Source organism: Sander vitreus, chromosome 8 (genome assembly GCF_031162955.1).
Source record: "Sander vitreus isolate 19-12246 chromosome 8, sanVit1, whole genome shotgun sequence".
Taxonomy (NCBI): Eukaryota; Metazoa; Chordata; class Actinopteri; order Perciformes; family Percidae; genus Sander; species Sander vitreus.
The window spans coordinates 4,708,009-4,734,270 of record NC_135862.1 but is presented as its reverse complement, the minus strand read 5'-3'; the positions used below and the strand labels follow the sequence as shown (position 1 = coordinate 4,734,270).

The 26,262-nt window shown below is 41.4% G+C and overlaps 1 protein-coding gene across 1 annotated transcript in view; it reads left to right on the top strand.

Annotated features, from left to right (window-relative positions):
- Positions 1 to 26,262, top strand: part of grm8b (glutamate receptor, metabotropic 8b) — a 145,826-nt gene that overhangs the window by 50,969 nt on the left and 68,595 nt on the right. The window contains exon 3 of the mRNA XM_078256461.1: positions 3,699 to 3,915. Within this exon, the coding sequence (XP_078112587.1) occupies positions 3,699 to 3,915 (217 nt within the window). The remainder of the gene's footprint in view (positions 1 to 3,698; positions 3,916 to 26,262) is intronic.

Genomic DNA, 26,262 nt, shown 5'->3' with positions numbered 1-26,262 from the left:
GAGTTAAGATATTTTTGGTATAGTTTCACTGTCAGGTGAAAAGCCCACATGATTGTCTTCTTTTTGGACAAGTTAGTTTTCTTTTGTTTGTCGACAGTTTTTATGTCAGATGCAAAAATCCTAATTGTTTTTTCTCACAATATTTCATTTATATACATATATAAAGGCATATTATATGTGCATAAAATATGACGTGATGAAAACAAATTGTCTTCAAATGTTTTATGTCTATGTCTAAAAGTCGCTGAGACAAAGCTGTTTTTAACACTCTCTGAGTAGTTGACATTTTGGATACAACTTCCTTTACCTGACAAGTCATATTTTATCTATACTGTTACTAATAATACTATTGAAACAGTAATGGTCTATATCCTCGATGGTCCACTTCCGGGATTGCCTTGTTGCCGCCGGAAATCCGAAGATTTCCCTCTTTTAGGCCAGATGTCCGTCACCTTCCTCTTTCTTTGTGTTGCCGTTCTAACCTCCGGTGGATTTGTGAGGACTATGGTTAACTGCTCCTCAGATCTCTGCAGGGTAAATCCAGACAGCTAGCTAGACTATCTGTCCAATCTGAGTTTTCTGTTGCACGACTAAAACAAGTTCCTTCCCGAGGCTATTTTGCAGAGGCACCGTTGCTCCGTCCGGCGCTTAGCACCGCCACAGACGATTGTGATTGGTTTAAAGAAATGCCAATAAACCAGAGCGCGTTTTTCTCCCATCCTGGAATGCTGTGTGGACTCGCCAGACCCTCCTCTGCAGCACTGTGGAGGAAGGTCCGGCAATGCGAGACAAAAACAATAACAACAAATATTTTTTGGTGTTTAGACCTAACCAAACCTTAACCATAATGGAGTAAGATCAGAAGATAATTTCGTCCTTACGATGACGCGACAGATCAGAAAACGTGGTTCTGGACTTGTTGTTTCATGTCGAATGGAAAATGTGAATCTCCAAATTAGAATAAGATAGAATGGAATAGATGTTTATTGCCATTTTCACAGGTACAGAGCCGTTGAGGTACATTTGAATTTGTGTTGAGGACGGACCCTCCTGATTGGCATACCGTCTGTCCTGATTGGACAGTCCGTCTGTCCAATCAGGAGGGTCCGTCCTCTGCTAGATAGGCCCTACCTTTTCCGTTAGAAGTTAATGCCGTTTTGTTTTATGATTTGTTGAAGTGTTTTCATATTTGCTGTCGTGTTTTCATATTTGCTGTCATGTTTTATGATTTGCTGTCGTGTTTTTCTATTTGCCGTTGTTTTATGATTTCTTGAAGTGTTTTCCTATTTGCTGTTGTGTTTTCCTGTTTGTTGTCGTGTTTTCATATTTGCTGTCGTGTTTTCCTATTTGCTGTCGTGTTTTCATATTTGCTGTCGTGTTTTCGTGTTTTCATATTTGCTGTCGTGTTTTCATATTTGCTGTTGTGTTTTCATATTTGCTGTCGTGTTTTCATATTTGCTGTCGTGTTTTCCTATTTGCTGTCGTGTTTTCGTGTTTTCATATTTGCTGTCGTGTTTTATGATTTGCTGTTGTGTTTTTCTATTTGCCGTTGTTTTATGATTTCTTGAAGTGTTTTCATATTTGCTGTCGTGTTTTCATATTTGCTGTTGTGTTTTCCTGTTTGCTGTCGTGTTTTCATATTTGCTGTCGTGTTTTCATATTTGCTGTCGTGTTTTCATATTTGCTGTCGTGTTTTCATATTTGCTGTCATGTTTTCTGATTTGCTGTCGTGTTTTTCATATTTGCTGTCGTGTTTTCATATTTGCTGTCGTGTTTTCATATTTGCTGTCGTGTTTTCATATTTGCTGTCGTGTTTTCCTGTTTGCTGTCGTGTTTTCCTATTTTCTGTCGTGTTTTCCTATTTGCCGTTGTGTTTTATGATTTGCTGTTGTGATTTGCACTTCAGGGCCACCGTAGCTCTCAGACAGGTTTGTATTTACAGTGCAGGCCTTTAATTTGCCGCCTGTCGTCTAGCCGATTGACATTTGTATTGCCGTCTGGCCCTCGGCTGTCCGTCTTCCTCCCTTCTCCTCTGTGAATCCTGATGAGGCGCCTGACGGCGCTCGTCCCTACACGCCGACCTCTGAGCTCTGATTGAAGTGAAATCAATCAGGCCTTCAATCTTTCTGTAAAGGACCATTATCCAGCCCCGCCGGGCCTGTCTGCCTGCAGGACGGATGACCTGATCCGCCTCCCTAATTCACACCGCAGAGCTCGCAAACTTGACTCCGACAAGAAAAGTGAACAACAGGAAGCCGGGGAAGGTTGGGATTTAAGGGTCAAACTCAATTGGTTTTAAATCTCAACAAATATACTGCAGGATGTCCTGGAGCCATACTAAACAACATTTAACGGCGGGACACGTTTGTCGTGCACTGCAATTTTGAGATTTTGGGGCTATTTTGCCTTCATAAAATGGCGTATTGAGGCGTCAAACACTTCATTTTCTGCATTCTGGTGAATTTTTCTGCAACAATATATGTAGCAAATGTCTCTACTTATGTAAAGGAAATTAATATATTTTTTGGTGGGGGTTGCACTGACCTGTTTTGATTATTGGGGGTGTTGTAACCCCCCCATCCCCCCTGTAAATTACGCCTATGCCTTCATAACATGTCTTCTTTCAGTTTATTTGACTTTACTTTGTCCATTTGTGTCTGTAGATTTCTCTTCAATTCACCAAAACGTTAGCATTAGATCATGACTCATTTGCATATTCAAACAAGATTTCAGATAACTAATAATACTAAAAAACGATTGTGTTAAAGTAAGAAATCACCTGGGAAGTTTTATTAGTTCTATTAATTTGAGGGCTAAAACGTCGTACGAATAAACAGAGAAATGCATATAGAGCCTGGTGTGCAACACGTTTTTTTCTTACTTTCAATTCTACTCCCAGTGATCAGCACCTCACTCTAGAAAATAAATCCGTAAAACTGTGGTGTCAAACTCAATTTCACAAAGGGCCCCACGGGAAAATTAGAATCACATCAGGGGAGACACCAGACATGTACACTTTATTGACATGATTTTTAATATATTTGACTATATTATTGCATGTCTTATATAGTCTTTTTCACATACAATTTGGTCCTAAAAGTCCTAAAAACGTCAGCAAAAAAAGTTCTTTAGTCATCATAGAATTGAGCAAAAACATGCATTCTGATTACATTTTCAAAAGTAGACCTGAATATGCAAACTAGTTGGTTGGGCGGGAATTTCTCAAAGTCTCAAAGTCGGCAAATCTGCCAAATTCGGGTTTGAGTGACTTGTGATTGCAATTTGCAAACATTTTCCCGTCTTTTTGGTTTGGCGCACAACAAAGCGGGCCAACATTTATTGTGAACCTAAATTGATTTGCGGGCTGGATCAGAATTTGCAAGGGGCCGGATTTGGCCCGCGGGCCTTGAGTTTGACACGTGCCGTAAAATAACAGATAATGTTCTGGCAGCTCATTACCCGGGCTTTGCTCCGTAATTAAAACATGAAAATTATGTGTAGCTTCAGTTAAAATATAGAACATTTGAAGAAATCTTCAAAAATATTGAAACAAAAACATCAGAAAAAGCATCAGAGGTAAAAGAAAAAAAAAACTGACTAAAACCTTGTAAATATCTATAAGTTTAACATTTCCGTATGTTGTGTCTGCTGTTTCCGTGGTTCTGAAGCTAACGGTTAACCCATCCGTGTCTCCACAGATCCCTCAGATCAGCTACGCCTCGACAGCTCCGGAGCTCAGCGACAACACCCGCTACGACTTCTTCTCGCGCGTTGTTCCTCCGGACTCCTACCAGGCCCAGGCCATGCTGGACATCGTCACGGCAATGAGCTGGAACTACGTGTCCACGCTCGCCTCCGAGGGGAACTACGGCGAGAGCGGCGTCGAGGCCTTCGTCCAGATCTCCAGAGAGTCAGGTAAAGGAACACAAGCCCACGAAGCTGACAAGTTTAGGTCTGAGAGTTTTTGTTTTACTTTGAAAATCCGCTGAGATTAATTGAAAACCCTGCACATGTCCCCTGAGCGATGGAGGACAGGCGGGATGAACAGCCACTGTTGTTTTTGAAGCTGCTGGTTGTTAGACTCGCCGTGTGTTTGCCGAGCGAACAGGAGGAGAAGTCGTGTAATTGACTCTTGATGTAATTACAGCAGAAGTCGACGCTGTTTTCGCCTCGGAAGGTCACTGCGAGGTGATCTGACTCTCTGCTTTCGCTGATTAAAATGGTATCACACCCAGACAAGCTCTGATAATGACGAGATTTGTTAAGGGTGCGTGTGAAACTAATCAGCGGTAATATGTATGTTGGAGGTCAGCGATATGTGTGTGTTGAAATCAGATTCTGTTTTCTTTTTGACCCCTGACCGCATTAGGCGATGATCAAGAGAAAAGCAATCCAACTTTAAAAGCCGAGGAGTGCTCCGCCTTGATTATTTCCGTTTCTATCAAACTACTTCTATTTCTTACATAATATCCAGCAATCTGATCAGTGACGCATAATTGAAGCGGGAAAAAAATACTGTATTTGGATACTGTATATCAGCAGACAGTCAGACAGTGGTGGCTGTGGCTACAGATTGCTTGAATTGCTGTGAGTTTGGCTATTGCTTGGTCTACTTTTCCAGCAGTTGCTGTTTTTAGGGCTGTTGCTATCACTGTAGCAGTTGCTGTGGATGTGCCTACTGAACACATTCTCACTCCCATGACAAAAAGCAGGTGCCTTTTGGCGTTTGTTGTTGACGCAAAAAAAGTCTCCTTATGCATCATATTTCGAATCACCTGGTCTGGACTCTTGGCAACACATTTTGACACTCTCGGGACTTGCGTTTGGCCCTTTGGTGAGACTTGCGTTTAACTGACATGCAGCACAAGAACGGGACAGTTAGGTTTAGGAAACGATGGTGGGTGGGGTTAGAAAATGTACGTTTCAGTGACACGTGGGACAAGAATGGGACACGAACCCCAGTCTCCTGGGTGAAAGTCCTGTGTTGTTTGACCCATCCACCAACCCAACCAACCTCCTTACTCGGATTTTCGGTCTTTCATACTACGTGATACCATTGTCTGTCTTAATACTACGTCATCTTACAGCGCTGCCGTCGAGCTGCTGCTCGGAATTTGATGCTGAGACCCACTGACCAAGCATTTATATTTTACGAGTTGGGAGTGAAAACGGGTTGGTCTACTGTAGCTACAGCAACTACTGTAGTTACAATTTGCTATAAAAAAAGTAATATAAAGCCAGACACTTCCACCAGGATTTGAGCTTGCAACAACAGCAAGTGTAGTATAATACTACAATGCATTCTCATGAGCGGGTTAGTATGATATCTTAGTATGAAACGATTTTCCCAATACATATGATATCCTTCGAAATGTTGGCGGCTGCCGGCCGGTCACATGATGACCGGTTGTATGACGGTTAAATTGAGCCGAGAAAAGGTGAACATGAGCCGGGTACAGGGCACCGTGAGGTTGTTTCAGAGGCTGTTGCTGTTAAGTTCAGCTGACAGAAGGTGACTGTCCTGTTGCAACGACTAGTTAAGATTATCAAAAAAGGATTGTGGTTTGGGTTAAAAACACAAAAATGGCCATTATCTTGTCTGTAGATTGTTCAGATTGTTCAGATACACAATAGTGATGGGGACTAAACCACAGCGACAAACACATCACACTTCCTGTGTCGGTTTCACAGTAAAAGTCATCCCGTGTAGTAAAAGTCTCCCCGTGTTGACAGTTGCAACACTTTTAATTTGAAGAAATGTTGGGTTAGCATTAGAAGGCAACTTAAAGGACAATTCCGGCGCAAAATGAACCTAGGGGTTAATAAGTTCTCTGCGATATGTTTTCATGCTATTCGAATGTGACCAGTTTTAGCGCAAACCGCTAATTAGCTTATAACTCTAGTCGACAGGGCACGCAAAAGTAAAAAGAAATCGTTATTTCCATACCACTAACAAGGCTAAAATATCACCCCACTTCCACGGTAACATAACGAGGGTCCCTACATGTAAACTGAAGCATTGAGAACTTTGTAAGTGTACAGACAGTTTATTAAAAATATAGTTTACAATGACTGTACCGTTCGCGTATACAGGCAGGCGCCATCTTGGGAAAGCAGTCATGACCAGTCAAACGACGAACGCCGTGCTTGAGCTATGTTACTGGTTACTTTTTGCACGGCGTTCGTGGTTCGACTGGTCATGACTGCTTTCCCAAGAAAAAAAACAGCAACACATGGATTACATGTTGCATCTTTTCCTGTGAAGGCAATTTAAATCCAGCGTGGGAATGGCGGACTCCGCCACGAATACAAAACTACTAAGCAGATAAAAGACACTTTAGTGTCATCTGTCTGCGTGCAGCACAGTACAAAGAACAAGTCCCCGGTGCAAAACAAAAAGAATGAATGATGCAACATTCAGACTACACAGTGAGGCTGTTTTCCTGTAAGATAAAAAAAGAAACGGAAAAAAAAACAAGCAACAAACATGTAGTGCAGTACGCCGGACGACTTTACAACACCGTTGAAAAAAGAAAAAGAAAAGTTTGGTGTTCTGGAACATATGAAATCTAATGAAATAGATATAATACAATTACATTTTTAATCTTCGCCTGCCACTTGTTCTGGTTCTCTCTGTCGCTGTAACCGGGTTTATAAGTGAACCTTGCTGCTGTAACATCCTACATATTTATCTGCGACAGTGCTGTAATCTGTGTGTAAACGGCAGCAGCAGCAGCAGCAGCAGCAGCAGCGGTAATCATGAAGAATGGATGCGGTCGATGTGTTTAAAAAGCTTCAGATTAATATCGAGATGCTGTTCAGAGAGCAGCTGTGGCTCCTCTGTGGGCATCACTGAACTTTCATCTCTGCTGCTGACACACACACACACACACACTGTCTCTCTGCTACACGTGGCTTCATTTGCAGCCTGCATATGTATTTCTATCAACAGGAATGAGGTCTGATGGCATGAAGCCTCCTGGCTGCTGAACAGTTCACGGATGAAATGGTCGCCGTGATCAGAGGATGTATTGATTAGAGCTGATAGCTCATTAGCTTTTAATGAGTAGATTGCGGGGAAGCACGTCCTTCTTTAATATGCAGTTGTCGTTCTTGAATTATCTTCTAACCCAACAGATGATGACTCATTAGGCCGACTTTTTAAAAAAAAAATTTAAATGTCTATTTAAGCTCCTGGTGTGAAAAGCCTCATTGGGTCACGGCAATAATTAGCTTCATAACGGTTTCTTATCACAGCTTTTTAACCGTTACAGACTGCTCTGTAGGGGAACTTTTTTTTTTATCGAAGTGTGTTTACAGGTGTTGGGGAGTTCTACTGCATAAGTTAACTAAATGTATGAAGCCTTAAGTGTCTCTGTGTGAAGCCTGATAAATGTCATCAAGTGATGTCACTTGAGTCAGCGTCGGCTGAAGACAGAAGAGGAAATGAGGAGGTGGAGAAGGATAGGAGGAGGCGGCGACGGAGTAGGTAGAAAAGTACAGGAGGAGGTGGAGGAGGGAAGGAGGAGGTGGTAAAGGAAAGAAGGACACAGATGATGAAAGGAAGGAGAGAGTAGGAGGAGAAAAAGCGGAGGAGGAAGAAAAGGAGCCGATATCGCGTGAACGAACACCTGTGAGGTAAATGTCTGCGTCCTCTGATGATGTCATCCAGCTGCTGAAACGTCAACAGATGTCGCTGATGTCACCCGAGGCCCACCGAGGAGCTGCAACACAACACGGGATCAGAGCCACCGTCGTGAAGCCCGTTTCCATGACAACAGCTGCAGATCTGCCCTCAGCGTGTATCTCGAACACAGATGGATAAACACTTTGTGATGTCTTCCTCTCGAGGGGAGCCAGGTGTGTGTTTACCTGCAGGGGGCGACGCTACCAGGCAAGTGACCATCTGTGATGTCACCAGCTGGTCCTGTGGGATGCTGGGAGGTTGTTTCACCTCCACTTAAGGATTTTACACTCAACTAAAACAGGATCTGTGTGTAGAGAAGGAAAGGAAGACACAGAGGAGGACAAGATAAGGGAGATAAGGAAAGGGGGATGTGGGGAAGGAAAAGACGAGGTATAGGAAGGAAAGAGAAGGTACAGTAGGAAGACATAGAGCATTATGTAATAACTAATTACAAAATGCGGAGACATTTATTACATATTGCGTCGAGGGTTTTTATTACAAAATGCGGCAGATTATTACATAATGCGGGTGTTATTACATAATGAAGTGAAATTGTATTACATTTTGACATTTTTTTTTTACATAATGCGTTGCTACACACCTGGACCTAAAACTCTGCAGGGGCTGAAAAAGTCTCGGAGCCACAACCGTGTTTGTTCCTCCCGTTGTGTTTCTGTAATGAGCCCGGGCGGGTTGGCTTGTAAGTGGCTGTTTGCACCGGGCCGAGCCATGCTGCTCTGTGCCAGGCCAGCTGGCCGCTCACAGCAGAGTTCCCCCAGTCAGCAGAGTCAGTGACCTGATTGGCAGACAGAAGCTGTCACAGATTAAAGGAGCATTTACATGGTATCGCTGCATAAATAGACCCCCCCCCCCCCCCCGAAGTTCCTCGTCTGAGCTTCCCCTGATCACACTTCACTAAGATTATGTAGGAAATATAAAAATGTCTTTAAATAATCATTTCCTCAGCTTTATAATCCCATTAAGCGTAGATTAAATTTCTTTTCTTGTCCGTTTGCCTTTGAAGTCTTTGAACTCACTCTGCTATCAGCTGCTGCAGGGTTTTTCCTCGAAGGCCTGAACTCCAGAAATCCTTGGCCTCCCGCACTCTGAACTGAGTCACGCTGATACCCATACTTTCACCTGGTTTTTAAGGTTTATTACAGTGAAAACGGACAGGGAACGGAGAAAGATGACATTGCAACGCTCCATCACTGGAAACATTTTCAAGCCCGTGTGAGCATTCGTCCTCGGGCCTCACTTGGGACACTTTCTGTTTCCATTTACAGTGTATGGGGGCAAGCAGGGCCACAGGTGTGACCCTCATGAGTAAAGCTGGTTAAACCCATTTCTCTTATGTGCTGTGAACAGAAAAAAACCTTCTGTTTCAGTCATTCAAGTGTTAGTCTGAAACAACGACAGTAAATTTCCAGGATAATCAGCCATCTAACAGTGAAAACACACCGGGCGCATAAGCGTAAGCGTAAGTTGCATATAGCCCGAGAAGCCTGATCGTGCACCTGGCCATTCATACCGGACGTGGATTTCTCCTCTCCTGTCACAAAGCGATCCTTTCCCTCACGGCTCTCTCTTTCTCTCTTTCCGATAGAAAGAATTAGGTTATAGTTAGGGTGAGGGTAAGGGTTAAGGTTAGGCATTTAGTTGTGATGGTTAAGGTTAGGGTAAGGGGCTAGGGAATGCATTATGTCAATGACGGGTCACCACAAAGATAGTGAAACAAACATGTGTGTGTGCGTCGCGCATCACACTCTCTGTCTGTCCGTCGGTCTCGCTGTGAGAACTCAAGACAGCCAAAACCACCATGAAACTACAGTATGTGTTTTATTTTGAAATGTGTTTTATTTTTGTAAAGCATCCAGCTGCACTGTGGTCTTCCTGTATGTGATTACCTGCCTGGCTTGACACATTCGCTCACGTCTCGCGCAAGAAATAGAGGTGACGCCAAAACAGTTGCTGCAGTGCGTATGAATGGACTACGCTACGCGGCTATGCTACGCGGCTATGCTACGCGGCTATGTGCGACGCTTACACGCCCGGTGTTTTTTTACGGTAACAATGTTCTCTTTGGGAAACAACAACAAACTTCGAGCTAGCAAGCTACACCCTAAAAATGGCAGGTTTTGAAAAAAACAAGGCAGGCCTGCTTGGTTCTTTCGGGGAATGATTGTATAGATTTACAAAGAACACGTTTACGGCATTTACTCTCTAACTGGGACGTTTTGGGACTGATTGGCGGGGATTTGTTATTGACAAAATACACACGGCGATACACTGGTAAGAGCTAATGAGGTTTAACCATGTATCCAGCTAATTTAAGAGCTCACATTACTGTATTGTGTGAACAGTTAACTTCATTTAATATTGTATGTGGCGTTTTTTTTGCGGGGTGCAAATGTTCCACCAAAACAAGTTCCTTCCTGAGACTATTTTGCAGAGCCACTGTCGCTGCGTCCGGAGCTTATCGCCGCCCAAGACGATTGTGATTGGTTTAAAGAAATGCAGCAACAACAACTCAAAAAACAAAGTGTTTTTTTTTTTTTGCCTCCTATCCCAGAATGTATCTGTTAGGTGTAGCCTGACCTTACTCCACAGCACTGTGGAGTGGAATAGGTCTGGCAATGCGAGACTATTCGCTAACACTTTACTTGAAGGTATCTACATAAGAGTGACATGACATTGTCATGAATACACGACACAGTCATGACACAGGAACCCTAACTCTAACCCTAACCCTAAAAGAAGCGTTTATGACATAATTTTTATGACACGTTCATGACAGTGTCATGTCACTCTTATGTAGATACCTTCAAGTAAAGTGTAACCGACTATTCAAGTATAAAAGCAACAGCAACATGAAAATCTGCTGCGCACGTTTGTTCACAATCAGCCTGGAAAAGTGTGTTTCAGCCTTCCTTCTGGATTATCATCTGCAGACTCTGTCGACTTCAGAAATCTCTAACTCATTTTAGAACTTAAAGCTCAAAAATTTCAGAGCATCAGAGTTTGGATTTGAGAAGTTAACTCCTTTTGTCTCAGGGAATTGTAGTTTTCACCTTTTTACTTTGTAAAAGTCAAACCTCGCAAGGAGAACAGCAGGAACCACAGTAGAGAGGAAAATGGCTTCAGGACACATTCAGGGACCCGCTGTCAGCTCGGAAAACTGCCGCCACTTTGTCTGTCTCTGACTGGATCACGCTGTGCAGACTCAATTCACAGGTTTCTATTCTGAGTCAGGAGGTAGAGAGAGTTGATGAAGGAAACACGTTGGGAAGAAACAGAAGTTAACACAGAGAGGGAGTGAGTGCGTGATGGATGATCGTTATTATTATTATTATTATTATTATTATTATTATTAATGATCATCATGAGAAAGACTGAAGGTGAAAAACAAGATTTGAGTGAGCATCTGTGCTTGTGGTGCCTACGTTACGGCCCCATCAACATCTTTTTATAACCCAAACATTTCAGCTTCTGCAGGAGATATACGCCTCATGGAAAGAGACGGAGACTAGAGTTGGGACAACATTTCTTCCTCTCATTGTCCTCAAGCGAGAGTTCATTAAATGCTTGTCATCAAAGTCCCCCGAACCTTCTTTGTGTATCCAGAAGTCGAGCTGCTCCTGAGTTTTTCCATAACATGCAACACTTTGCAGTCACTCTGCTGGCCATTAGATAGATAGATAGATAGATAGATAGATAGATAGATAGATAGATAGATGACACAGATGACAGACGCACCGTTATTGCGTCCAGCACTTAGCTCCGCCCAAGACGATTGTGATTGGTTTAAAGAAATGCCAATAAACCAGAGCATGTTTTTCTCCCATCCAGGAATGCCGTGTTGACTAGCCAGACCCTCCTCTGCAGCGCTGTGTAGGAAGGTCTGGCAATGCGAGACTACTAATGACGCTAATCCACAGTGATACTGCTAAGACTGATAATGATGCATAAAGAAAAGATTGTCCTCCTGCGTTTAGTTGAAGATGCCACCAGGGTGCCCATGAAGGAGGGTAGCAGCAGGACTAAATCTCTGATTTCTGAGAGTTAAAAAAGAAAGCACGTAGTCGTGCCGAGAGCTTCCCCTTCAGGAGCACCGGGATCCTCCTGCTATCTCAGCGGGAACTCTGGGCCGACAGCGGGCTGGCTCCTGTTTGAACTCCCGGCTCGCAGCTAAATTCAGCTCCACAGCTTTTAATTATATGTCCAAATTCAATCTTCAAAACCTTGCGAGCAGATGTTGGTTTGAAAAGCCGCGGCGGATTCTGTCGTCTGATACCGTCTGAGGGTTTTCAGAGAGCTTCTCTTATGTTTGTTTCTCGAGTGTCATTTGTTGTCATCTTGAGGCAGAACAGTTCATGATAATAGCAGCTGCCTCATGACAAGAGGAGCTCTGTGAGGAGTTCATAAGTGTAAGACCAGGAAAAGTTCTGAATGTGTCATCGGTTAGACGACTTTCAAGACCCCCCAATAAAGAGAACAAAATAAGATTTTAAGAGGACAATGTCACTGACTACGTTTACATGCACATAATATTCTGGTTTTTGCCCTTATTCCGAAAAAATACTATATTTCGACTAAGCTGTTTACATTTAATGTATAAGTGAATATCATTATTATTATGTTGGACCGTGCGAACACAGCCTCCCTCTTTCATTCCTTCAACCAGCTTCTTGAAAAGGTCGGCGTAGCGATGTGTGCGCATATCCAAAAACCTGTTGATATCCAAGTCTTTGATAATGTTTAAAAGTAGCTGTGTTTCTCCTTCTTTTCTCATCTGCAGCCTTGCAAACTCTTGGCTGGTTGGTTTGTTTACAGCAACCATAGCAACGCACAGAGCTGACCATAAGCCGTAAACAGGCAAGAGGCCGTGAAGTGCGGTAAAGACCCTGATTGAGACGCGTATTCCGAACGCGCTGTATACAAGTCCAAAGAATGCCTCTAAAACCTGAATAATACGGCATATCACACATCTTAATCGTAAAATGCTATATTTGGAAAAATTTGGAATGTCCAACCGGAATATGCTGATTATATGAGCTGTATCGAATTCGCAATATTGTCATATTCGGAATACTAGTGGAATATTGGTGTGCATGTAAACGTACTGTCGTACTGTCCACTGCACATTTTCAAATGGAACTTGCTTAACAACACTAAGGAAAACCATGTAGGAGAGAAAAAAACTGCTCTGGGTTGTTTGCATTTCTTTAAACCAATCACAATCGTCGTGGGCGTCGCTAAGCTGCAGACACAGCGACGGTGGCTCTGCAAAATAGTCTCGGGAAGGAACTTGTTTTGGTGGAACATTTGCACCCTACCACATACAATATTCAATGAAGTTAACTGTTACAGTAACAGTAACATGTAACAGTAATACAGTAACGTGAGCTATTTAAATTAGCTGATACATGGTTAATCATAATTTGTGTACCAGTGTATCACCGTGTGCACTTCGTCCACAACAATCCCACCTATCGGTCCCAAAACGTCCCAGTTAGAGAGGAAATGCTGTAAACATATTCTTTGTAAAAAAAACTACATAAATAAGAACCAAGCAGGCATGCCTTGTTGTACAATCCAAATGTTCTTCGAAACTTGCCATTTTCAGCATGTAGCTTGCTAGCTGGAGGTTTGTTGTTGTTCCCTGAAGACAACGGCAACACACAGAGAGCGGAAGGTGACGGACAGGCAATTTTCCTGGAAATGTACTGCCATTGATTCCAGGCTAATTAATCCGGGAATTCACTGAACATGCTTTATTAAGAGTAACATTTGTTCTTGTGTGCTTTTATTTTAAATATATAAATGAAGGCTGCGTAGGACGTACGAAAAACAAACATCAAAATGTTTGGGTGTCCAGAAGTTTTCTTTTCCAGACTGAACTTTATTCTTATCATCCCTCCATTACTTTTAGTTAATGCATGCTACAATCTAAATTTAATAACTTTAAAACTGAGTTGCCATGAAGTCGCAGTACAAGTCTGAGAGCTTCAGGTATGTTGCAATAAACATAAATGATGCAAAGAACAGCTGACAGTTTGTGATTTATCACCTTTCTCCTTGACTCAGACTGAACGTTTGATGTTTAATAAAGACAAAGTGTCACAGGAAAGAATTCTTTTCTTCATCTTCTAAGACATATCAGCAGATATTCCTCACATTCAGTTTTCAGTCAAATAGTAGCTTTGTGTGTGTGTGTGTGTGTGTGTGTGTTTGTTTAACTATATTCAAGGGGTCCAACAACCGGGAGTCCAGTATACTTGTGGGGTCCTGACAGTTTTGTGGGGCCAAAATGCTGGACCCCACAAGTTTAAAGGTCTGTTTGAGGGTTAAGACCTGGTTTTAGGATTAGGGTTAGAATGAGGTTATGGTTAGGGTGAGGGTAAGGGTTAAGGTTAGGCATTTAGTTGTGATGGTTAAGGTTAGGGTAAGGGGCTAGGGAATGCATTATGTCAATGACGGGTCCCCACAAAGATAGTGAAACAAACCTATCTGTGTGCGTGCAGCAGATTAAATGGAGGATGTGATGGTGTTGTATTTTCGCTGACGTTCTGTCAGATCAGTCGCTGTGAAAGAACTCTACCGTTTTTTTTTTTCTTCCTCAGAAGTGTGAACGCCTGCAGGAGATAATCTGCTTTTCTTCCTCTTCTTTCTCTCGGCTGCTCATCCTCTTCCATCTATCCTTCTGTACTTTTGTATTCTTTAAACTACTTCTTTTCTTCCTCCCTCTCGTATGAGACATAAATACTCTCCGTCTCGCCTCACCTGTCTGTAAAGTTTTTTTCTTTTTCTTTTGTCCATTCAAAGAGGAAAGTTTTTCTTCTCCTTGTCATCCAAATTTGGTGTCTTCTGTTACCATGGACCTCGTTAGGCCTATGTTAGGGGGGCTGAAGCTACCCTATAATGTTCCTAATCCCCCCCCCCAACTAATAAGACAAATAATAACTAGATTTATTTTTTTACACTGCACTCGGAATCACTCACTACGATAAATCAATATATGTGTCTACAAGATAAAGTTACTGTATTTTTTGTTTAACAGAGGAGAAATGGAAGAAGACAATCTGCTTGTCGCTTTCAAGTTGTTAACATCTTGACTTCTTGACTGGCTGTCGACATAACTGTAGTTCTAATACAGTAACAAAAGATGCAAGTGCAAAGATTTTGCAAGCACAATTTTGCATACCCTGGGGGCTAAGCTCCCCCCTGTCTTTCAATCCCAGTGAGATCCCTTTCTGTTATGCATTTCTTTTCATATTTCCTGGAGAGCAGCATTTTCTCTGTTTTTTATTTCCCTCCGCCAGCTCTGTATGCAGTCTGAGGATGAATATTTCATGGCGAAGGATCCCTCCACCTTTCCTCCCTCGAGAACAAGTTTCCAGAACAAAATGAATCATCTGTAGTCAGCAGCTCACCTTTTACTCTAACAAATAAAACTCGGTCGCCAATCGAATATGGTTAGGTGAGAAAGCTGGTCATTTGGGAGCGTTGTCTCTGGACTTTAACCCTTGCGTTGTCCTCGGGTCAAATTTGACCCGTTTTCAGTTTTTTATATCAGAAATATGGGTTTCTTACAACCAAATTGCCCCAAAATAACTTGGATGCATGCATGTACTTTGTATGGAACCCATACAATGCACATGCATGCATCCATATTGTTTTATTAGATTTGATAGCATTTGAAAAAAATCTTTTTAAATGGTTTCAAAACAGCATTAAACTGACCAAACTTTGACATAAACCAGTCTGTGATTCACTCAACATCCTCTGATCTTAACTATTGGTCAAAATAATTCATAATTTCAGCAAGAATTAGGTATAATGTCATTTAAATTAGGTTTATTTACCATGAATAAAAAAAAGCGTTGAAAAGAGAGACAAAAACGTTTTAAAAAAAGCGCCAAAAAGCATCAAAAAAAGTGACAAAACGTCAGAAAAAGTTCCTAAAAAAAACCGCATTTTTCAATTTTGACCCAGAATGACAAGTTCATGGCCGACGGTGAAGACAACACAAGCGTTAAAAAACTGTTCTAAGAACAAATGCAAACAAAGAAGGTAAAGAAAGTAAGAATTTATTGAAGTGAAACTCCCCCTTGTTTCTAGAAATGCAAACTCATGTAAAGGTAATTGTAAAAAACAGTTGTGACAGTGTTATGAAGTACGGTCGATGAAAACTTGCGAATCAAAAGAAAGGATTTCGGCATCCGCGTCAATCAGCAGACCGTTTCTCCCTGTGTTTCAACGGAACAGGGATTAATGATGTTTTTTTCCTCTGTGTACCGGACACACAGAACAACCTTGAGCAGTATCACACAAGTCCTGAGTCACAGTGATGAGCTGTTACGGCAGATTTCATCACCGACTCCCTCTCAGTGCAAGAGGACAGAGCCGCCCCACACCACCCTGGCGCTTCACCCAGCAGCAGCAGCAGCAGAAGTATTTGAAGTGCAGGCGGAGGCTAACGAGTGTAATGGATGTGGACGCTGCAGAGTGCTCGCAGGCTTCAAACAAAAGGATCAAGCCTCCGGAAACGATGGAAGACAGAAACAGAAATCAGATCTTGTTTTATTTTGATCTCAAATGAAGGAGGATGACCTTATGTTACCCTGATCTTCTGACGAAAGAACCATACCATGCACAAATTAACAGAGCAAAGCATTCAAGAGTATTCCCGATATTTAAACATAGGGATGTCAAAGATAACAGTATTTAAATCAGGAGAGACTTTGTTGCAGATATGCAAGATTTATTGTACGAATACATGATATGACATGTACAGTCTTTGGAGATTAGACTCCATCATTATGAAATGATATATATATATATATATATATATATATATATATATATATTTAGGAGGTTAGAAAGCCAGAAGCAGATCCCCCGATGGAGTCCAGACACTGATGGCGGTGTGAGGAACCCGAATACCGAACCGAGGAGCCAATGGCAGCCTTGACGGAGGAGAAACCAGGAGCCATGCAAGATGAAGACCGGAGGAGCAAGGGGAGGAGGAGGGTTGTGCTCTTAGTCTGAAATGACAACTGAGCAGCAGAGAGAGACAGGTTTAAAACAGGGATGTCATGCTGTGATTGGCTCGTGAAATTCAAGGCCACTTCTGATTGGTTAGATAAAAGTGAACGCCTCTAACAGCTGTTCAGTTTAGAGAGAGAGAACGTCTTCCTGCAAGAATTTACGCTGAGCTCCATTTCACAGGCACAATCAGTGGATAAAGTTACCAGAATGATGTAATCTAATTGAGCCCCCTGAATTTAATACGGAATAGTTTATTTTGTATAAAGCCACCTTACACAGTCTACCAGCTAACATAACTAACAGGTTACAAAATAGTTTAGTCTTTAACATCCTCTGTTATTGGAGAGCATTAGTAAGCTGGGCGTACAACCTAGGTTTTGTTCCTTCCATGACACCTGCCAAGCTATCGTAGTTTTTCATTTGTTCATTTCATTTTATATTTTGTTAGACTGGTTCCTAAATGTTTCAGGTTTGACATCTTTTGTAAAGCACTTTTTCTATGAAAGTTGACGGTTTCAATAATTATCCTTATTATTATAATGATTCCAATCCACTCCTTTTATTTACCTTTACAAACACCAGCCAGAGATATGACTGGATTCACGGGTAAAATAAGAAGACCTCTAATTTCATTGAAAGTTGTATTTTTATGTGGAAATCTGGTCTAGTTGGAAAAACTGACGATTGTGCTTGTGGTCAGGATTGGTTAGGAAAGCTAAAGGTTTGATTTAAGAGTTTTGCAGTTAAAACATCCCTCACAGCAGTCACCGCAGCTTGTCACAACTTGTTTGTCAGACTTTAAGGTGAACGCCCTCACTTTCAACTAACTTGGGGACTTTCTTGATAAATTTAAAATGTTAGTGACTTCATTTCTAAAAAACGATTAGTGACAAATGTAGCGTCTTCAGACCATCCGGGGAAAAGCAAGATATATTGTATTTCATTTCCATGTATGCTGTTCCGAGTAATCACAGTCCACAGCTTTTCTGCCAACAGCACGCTGTCACTCTTCTTCTCCTCTTGCTCCGTGAGCAGCAGGCAGTCAGCCACCACAACCACTAAGCTTTATAGCTACTTTCATTGAAAACGAGTTGGCAAGTGGCAACACGGCCACAATCTACTTCCACTTTAATCTTTTTTGCAGGTGAAATACAGTTCTCTCTTTTGCATTTGCATTTTAAGACATGGTGCTTATTTTGTGAAATTGGCAGACCATACCTCTGCACTATTCAGATGATTTATAACACTGTAAGCAGTTGAGCCAAAACTGCTGCTCCTCATAACGAGCCCAGAGTTGGGCAAAAAGAAGACCTTTCACACTGCAGCTGAAAGTGTCGCAATTCTGACTTGTATTCCCTGTTGTGTGGATATTTTCAGAGGTGTGTGAAGTTTAAGTCCATACCTCCTGGTTCTGATAATATCTGATCCATTAAGTTGGCAGAGCCAGTGTTTATGTAAATTCTCCTCTCCGATATGACTTTTGAACATCAGTTTGAAACGGTGGGTCTTAAAGAATCACCCAATTCAGAGGGACTGAACACTTGATGACTGAATACTGGCAGTCCTGATATAGAACAATTAAATTGATCAGTTTAAATAAATGTCGATATGAATTAAAAGTTAAACTTGGAGATTTTGACTCATGAGAGAAAACCTTTTGCTTTTGGGGTGGCCTGAGAGCTTTGTTGACACACTGCTTTGCTTGTTTCATCTGGCTTTAAAGTCAAGGCTGGGCATGTGTTACCCAGGAAACCTTTCATGGTGTGGCGTTCAGCGGCTCAAAGGCGAGGAATGAAAGAGGCGAGCGGGCACATATGTCCTGTCTCTATCTGTCTCTCCGACTCAGTATTTGGTACAGAAGAAGGAGCGGGGGTTACACAGCGATAAACACACGTGGTGAACTGTTAATTTAAAGGTCAGCGTGAAGACTTTGCCAGAGGCTAGCTTTAATGATATTTGTTATGACCCATAATTTCAGTAGACGACGTGCCTTTGAATGTTCCGGCTGTGCTTATTTGCTCCGCTTTTGACTTGAGTCGCTCCTGCTGTGAGACTTTTCTCGTCTGAGTTGAAAAGCAAAGTAAAATTGCATTATTCCCTCTCTTTGGTCCCGTGTCCCTCTGATACGCTTCATTTGTTTCCACATCATCAAATCTGTATCGCATTAGATCTTGTGTTTGTGCGTGAAAGGCAAAGGCCTCAGTTTGAAAAACACATTTACACTTGACGTAATGGAAAGAGAAAAATCTGCATATATATGAGGTTTGAAGTATTTTTATATAAGTTACTTTATACTGTATTTAAGTACAAATTTGAGGGTCTTTTCATGCTACTTTATACTTCTTCTGCAGTACATTTCACAGGGAAATATTACTTTTTACTCTGATATGTATTTACTGTCACATCACTGCCATTCACTTTACCTTGCAATTTCTGTCTTCTGCATATGCTCTTGCTTTGGAGTTTTCTATTTTTTATTCTATTCTTATTTAAGTTTTTAATACTTTCTCCATTTGTCTTTACTATTGCTGTCTTTGTGCTGCTGCAGCAACCGGATTTCCCCTCTGGGAATCAATAAAGGTTTATCTTATCTTAACTCATTTGCAACCCGTCCTCACCCAGAAAACGACCTTCTAGGTCGATTGTTCAAGCAGCTCATAACGACTTATATTTATTTATATATATATTTATACTTATACATTATTTGTTTTAAGGAGGCGACCACTCACTTTGTAATTATCGCAAGAGAAAATAAGGTGACATAGTATAAGGGTGTTTCATACAATGCTCATATTCATTGTTTTGGGAACCAATGGAAATCGACCTATTCTGACATTTAAGTATGAGTATGTGTTGCCTCTTTGACAGCTTTAGTTACCAGTTACTTTACAGATTAAGACTCTTACATATGAAACATTCAAATATGTTATAAAATATGATGAATGTGAAAATGGATGAAAATGTTCTAAAATGTCCAAAAGGTCCTATTCTCTGTGTATGTGAGTACAATAAAAAGCAGCTGCAGGAGTGTAAAATGTCTTCTCTTTGTTTATTTTTAGTCTTTTCAGACTCTCTGGATTTTTGTGAAATGTTGAGTTGCAGTAGATTTATCCCTGAGGCAGAAAGCAGAAGGTCCCAACATAAAGACAGTAAAAGAAAAGCTAGAGGTGAAACCAATAATGTCAAATGTATTCAACAGACTGCAGAGAACTTCAGTCCAAATGACAAACAATTTGACTTTTTATTTGTTTTTCGAAAGAGAATGACGAGCTCGAGCTACTGACTGAGATAATAATTTTTTTTTAAAATCAGTATATCAGTAGGAGTTTCAGTTCAGTGCCACAGCTTACAGCAGAGATGTTCCCTGAAGAGCTTAAAGTAAATCCTCAGGATGTTAGAAGCTGCAGGGATTTCCTTATCTGTTTCCCAGTGAATAGGAGCACTTTCCAACATTATCACTGTGTGTGTGTGTGTGTGTGTGTGTGTGTGTGTGTGTGTGCGTGTGTGCGTGTGTGTGCGCGTGCGTGCGCTTGCGCATTTCATGCAGGTTCTGTTAACTGATTATTTTCCACTTTGTCGTCCAAAGTTAATTTAATGGATTTGGGCGCAGCAAGAGAAGCCTCAGTCGCTGATTTTCCACTTTGGTTTTCCCCCATATTGGAAAAGTCTCAGCTGAAGCTAAACCTCGTCCATCATGTTGCTGGTGGCCATCTTTATCGTTTGCACATTTGTCTGCATTGATTGCCTCAGGAATCGCCCAATATCAATATCAGTTCTGTCAGGTGATTGTTTTTTTTCCAGCTCGGCACACTTTCTGTTCTTTGTCTAACCTGATATTTATAAACCCATTTACACTGACACAATATCCTAACTGGAAGCCTGCATATACAACTCGTGCAGTCCAAACTCGTAAAATACGGCAGCGTGGTCAGACTCTACGTGGCAAACTATGATGCTCCAACCCGCACTCATTCCCAACTTGTAAACTACTGACACTTGGTCCGTGGCTCTCAGCATCAGATACCGACGTAAAAATCACCCTTTAGCGTCTGTATGGAACACACCGGGTTTGCAGCTTGAGTATTAAGAGCGACAACAGTAGCGAGTAGTATGAAAGACCAAAAATCTGCATACGGAGGCAAACAACACAGGACTTTCACCCAGGAGACCGGGGTTCGTGTCCTGTTCTTGTCCCACGTGTCACTGAATTGTACATTTTGTAACCTCACCCACTATCTTTTCCTAAACCTTTCTGTCCCGTTCTTGCCCCACATGTTAGTTAAACGTACGTCCCGACCCAGAGCACCATAATGTGGCGCCAAGAGTCCCGACTAAGCCATCTAAACATGACGCCAAAGGGCTAGACGCTAAAGGAGACTTTTTGCGTCAGTAACAAAAGCCAAAGGCACCTGACCAAGCGCCTTTGACACGCTGTGAGTGAGAATGTACCCCTCTCGCTCCACGTACCCCTCTAGGCCAGCTGCCCTTTTATAATTGATCCAATGGCCTAATGGAGAGTGTGTTCCTTTTTTCACCATTAGATACCGTTCGGAACAATGAGTGTGGTCATCACTTTCATGGCTTCCAGAAGAATCCTGTCATAATGGTCTCTAAGTGCATTAATTACTGGGAACAAAAATTGTGAAAAACACTCACACTTATTATACTATATTAGTGATGTTATTTTCACCAGCAGCTCTACAGTACTGTTACAGTATTTCCAGTTCTGCTACTTTATACTTCTACTCCACTACATTTAGTAGTAGTAGAGTACTTCTCCCACTGCTTTAAACATTTCATGATAGAACACTTTTGTTTTTGGAGAGATACAAATCTGAAAGTGCTGGCTTTGTATTCTCATGATTAAAATCTTTCTGTGTGTGTCTGTGTGTGTGTGTGTGTGTGTGTGTGTGTGTGTGTGTATCGATAGAGACTTTGTTTTGCTGTGTTGAGAGATAAAAATCAGCTCATGGGTTCATTAACTTCAGGAGAGTGAAGGTCAGCAGAGTGTCACCATCATCAAGATAAAGTTAATGATAAATGTCTCCTTGTTCTTATGAATCTATTATTGATAAAGTTTTTCTAACATGTTATTAGATAACACACAGTTGCAGCAATGGAAAGAAAGAAGGGAATTAGGCTATGGGGGAATTGCTATGTTGCCACGGGAACTACTGATTGTTAAGTGCGGATGTTCTTTGTTGTGTTTTTCAGTGATGATCACAGTTCATACTTTATTAACACAAGACAAAACAACCCGAGAGAATGTAAAAGAGGAGGGACACTGAGGACTTTTATTTTCAAGGGTTGCTGTAAAGGGCCACAGCTCAACCGAAAACCGTTGAAAACACATCAGTGAGCCACACTGTTGCACTGGGTGACATGTAGCTCATTTTGACTCAATCCCACACACACACCGTCCTGCTGCCACAAATACTCACAGAGCACCAAATATGGATTAATCCAAACAAATGCACTATTTCCTCCAAGTAACGTTAAAATATGTAACTATATAATAATCTAGGGACGAGTATTGCAAATTAGCTTATGCTGTAAAGGCTGTGGTGTGTGGAATAGGTTAATGCTACATACTTGTCCCTATACAAATAAACATAAAAAAAAAAAAAGATTTAGGTCTTAAGTAAGAACCAATGGGCTTGGAGCTGGGAGCCGCAGACAGGAAGTCAGAAAGTATTGAGATACGGACTGAAACATTGTTTGTTTGGGTCTTTTCATGAGTTTTGTTGGCAATAATAAAAATACAGAATAACAGACTTTAAAAATTGAAAATCATCGGTGTGGACAGACAGATGATTGACAGATGTTAAAGGGGGTTAGTTGCCTGCAGAAAAATCCACAACATAGATGTAGTCAGTGATATATGATGCAATAACAACACATGGTTGTGTATCAACAGAGTCAGTCTTTCAGAGAATATAAATAACAAGCGTTCTTCTGAGCAGGAATCATCTCAAAGATGTTCTAAGAAAAAAAGTAAATTGTTCCTGAGGAGATTTAAATTGCTCTAAATAATCTTACTTCCCTGTTTTAATTGAAAAAAAAAAGATGAAAAACATACAGAAACACGCTAGTCATGTCCAACATTTACCAGCTACATTACGTCATTAAAGTGATGTACACATTCATGCATCAATAATCATAATCCAGTACAAAATTATGTACAATATTCTGAATGGGACCATTCGGCTAAATGAGTACTTTTACTTTTGGTACTTGTAACAGAGTATTACTGCACTGTTGTATTATTACTTAAGTAAAATATCTGAGATCTGATTCCACCACAGAATACTTTTAATTTGTCCAAAACTTTTGATCTGTGGCCAAATACCTGAAAAACTAATGAAACTCTCATCCGCCTCAGCTGTGCTTTGTGCTTAGAGCTAAATGTTAGCATGCTAGCATCCTAAACTAAGATGGTAATTAGGGCTGGGTTAAAATAATAATCTGAGGGTGCCCGGATAGCTCAGTTGGTAGAGCGGATGCCCAAATATAGAGGTTTATGCTGCATTTTTAGCCTGTAAATTACGACTTCAAGTCACGACTCATGACTTGGTAGCGTTCCAGGGTTCAGGTTAGGCTACCTAACGTTAACGTTAGCTAGCGGCTACCTAACGCTGATGTTAGCTAGCGCTAGCTGATACTAGCAATTTGTAGTCGACGACATATTTTGGGCTTCATTTGATAAACATAACCTGTAGTAGTACACGATTGTATGTGTGTTGTTTTGATTACAATGTTCGGAATTACTTTACATTGCCTATTTATGTCTATTTATTTCTATTTCTCACCGTTAATCACTGTTGTATGTACAGCATCAACAGGGGGTCACCATTGTTTACGTGTGTGTGACGTCAAAAACTGTAACTGGGAGTACAACGATCTGGTACAAGTTCACGGGTAGTAAGTTACAGGTTAGACTGCCATTCCAGGGCACTTTCACGGGTAGAAGGTTGTGAAAACACAGGTTACGGGTTGCCTGGAATGCAGCATTACTCCTCAACGCAGCGGGCCCGGGCTCGACCCCGACCTGCGGCCCTTTGCTGCATGTCATTCCCCCCTCTCTCTCTCCCCTTTCATGTCTTCAGTCCTGTCAAAATAGAGGCCGAAAATGCCCAAAAATAAATACATAAAAAATAATAATAATCTGAGCCTGTCAGTGGCAAAAAACAGCACTTTAAGTGGACGAAATTGATGATGCACATTTGCCCTATAGGGTTCCTTTGCAGCCTGGGTCACATCGTTCTCACTCAATACTGGACCAATTTCAAAAATTGTGGATCCCATCAGTCACTAACAAAAAAAATAAAATAAAATTGAGCGTCAACGTCAGTTCTGGCAGGCCAGGTAGTCAAGACGCTGCTAACCGCTATTGGTCAACAACACGGTCTCATCAGCTGATCTGCATCAGCTGAGCTGCAGCAGCTGATCTGCATTAGGGCATCAGCTGGTCACTCCCCTCGCTGCTAAATGGCTACACTGAACAGGGCGCGCTACTGAAGCTGATTCAGTTGGCTCCTTCTGCTTGCTGCCTTAGCTGCTCCTAAATGCTGCTACTTTAGCTTGTTCCTACTGCTGCTTTAGGTTGCTCCAAATGCTTGCTGCTCGCTTTTCACAGATTTCAAACAAATTAAAATTAAACTCAGAATGTTAACACATCTCCAACCCCAAGCAGAAAAGCAGTCCGCTAAATTTCGCAGATTATAATTCTGGATCACCACTGAAAACCGTAAAAACAAATAATCCACAGATTGGCATTGGGTCTGCTCATAATTTATTAGTTGATTAATACCTTGTACCTGACTTTGTAAAGTAGCTAACTAAAGTTATTGAATAAAAGCAGTGGAGTAAAGAGTACAATATTTCCCTCTGAGATGTAGTGGAGAACAAGTAGAAAGTAGCATTAAATGGAAATACTCAAGTAAAGTACAAGTAACTCAAAATTGTACTTAAAGGTCCTATGACATGCTACTTTTTGGATGCTTTTATATAGGCCTCAGTGGTCCCCTAATACTGTATCTGAAGTCTCTTTTATATAGGCCTCAGTGGTCCCCTAATACTGTATCTGAAGTCTCTTTTATATAGACCTTAGTGGTCCCCTAATACTGTATCTGAAGTCTCTTTTATATAGACCTCAGTGGTCCCCTAATACTGTATCTGAAGTCTCTTTTATATAGACCTCAGTGGTCCCCTAATACTGTATCTGAAGTCTCTTTTATATAGACATTAGTGGTCCCCTAATACTGTATCTGAAGTCTCTTTTATATAGACCTCAGTGGTCCCCTAATACTGTATCTGAAGTCTCTTTTATATAGACCTTAGTGGTCCCCTAATACTGTATCTGAAGTCTCTTTTATATAGACCTTAGTGGTCCCCTAATACTGTATCTGAAGTCTCTTTTATATAGGCCTCAGTGGTCCGGGGCGGGCAAAGAAGAGAAAGGGGAGGTAACCTTTCCCCTTATGACATCATAAAGGGAAGATTCCAGATCGGCCCATCTGAGCTTTCATTTTCTCAAAGGCAGAGCAGGATACCCAGGGCTCGGTTTACACCTATCGCCATTTCTAGCCACTGGGGGACCATAGGCAGGCTGGGGGAACTCATATTAATGTTAAATAACCTCATAAAGTGAAATTTTCCAACACTGATTCGATATATGTTGAACCGTGTGCTTGAAGTTGCATCTTCGTTTTGCAGCAACAGAAACACAAGCTTTGCTTGGTCTCCGTGTGATTATCTCACACGCAAGGTCAGACTTTGTGTAAAGAGTCTTGCTTAGAAATAGTTTTAACTTTTCATCTCTTTGCTGCGGTAATCTTTAAACTCTGTAGCTTCAGTTCTACCTCCTTCAACAAAAACGGCTCTGCTGTTTAAACAATCGAGGTCAGACCAAAACAGACGTGATTATTTTCAGCTTGTTTCTTTTTCCCTCGAGATTCTCCTGCCACCTTCGGCCAGCGAGATGCTCCGTCTTTACAAATAAAAAGAAGAAAATAATCCACTCCAGAGCCAATTAAGCGGGAACAGCTTTACAGTCTGCGTGTTTGGCTCATCTGCAGCCTCTACTGTACTTTACTTCACTTCACTTCATGACAGGGGCACACAGTTCATCTTCAAAACCCTCCCACTGCTCTCGTTTATGCGTCCCGGGGCAATGCTGCAGGAACAATATCATAAACTTCAGGTGGGTTTATAGCGGCAGAGTGTGAAGTGAGGACGAAGCAGAGAGTGTAATGATGTGACGACGAGAGGAAACATCAACTTTTATTACTGAACCTTTAAGGGAAACCAGCTGATTGTAGCAGCAGGAAGCAGAACAAGTCAGAACATTAAAGTGCTCATATTATGCTTTTTGTTTTTTTTCCCTTTCCTTTATTGTGTTATATATCTTTTTGTGCACGTTATAGGTTTACAAAGTGAAAAAGCACAAAGTCCACTCCAAAGCTCCAAACAGCTCTATTGTTGTCCAGCCTTTACTTCCGTGACGAACGTGCGCCACTTTGTAA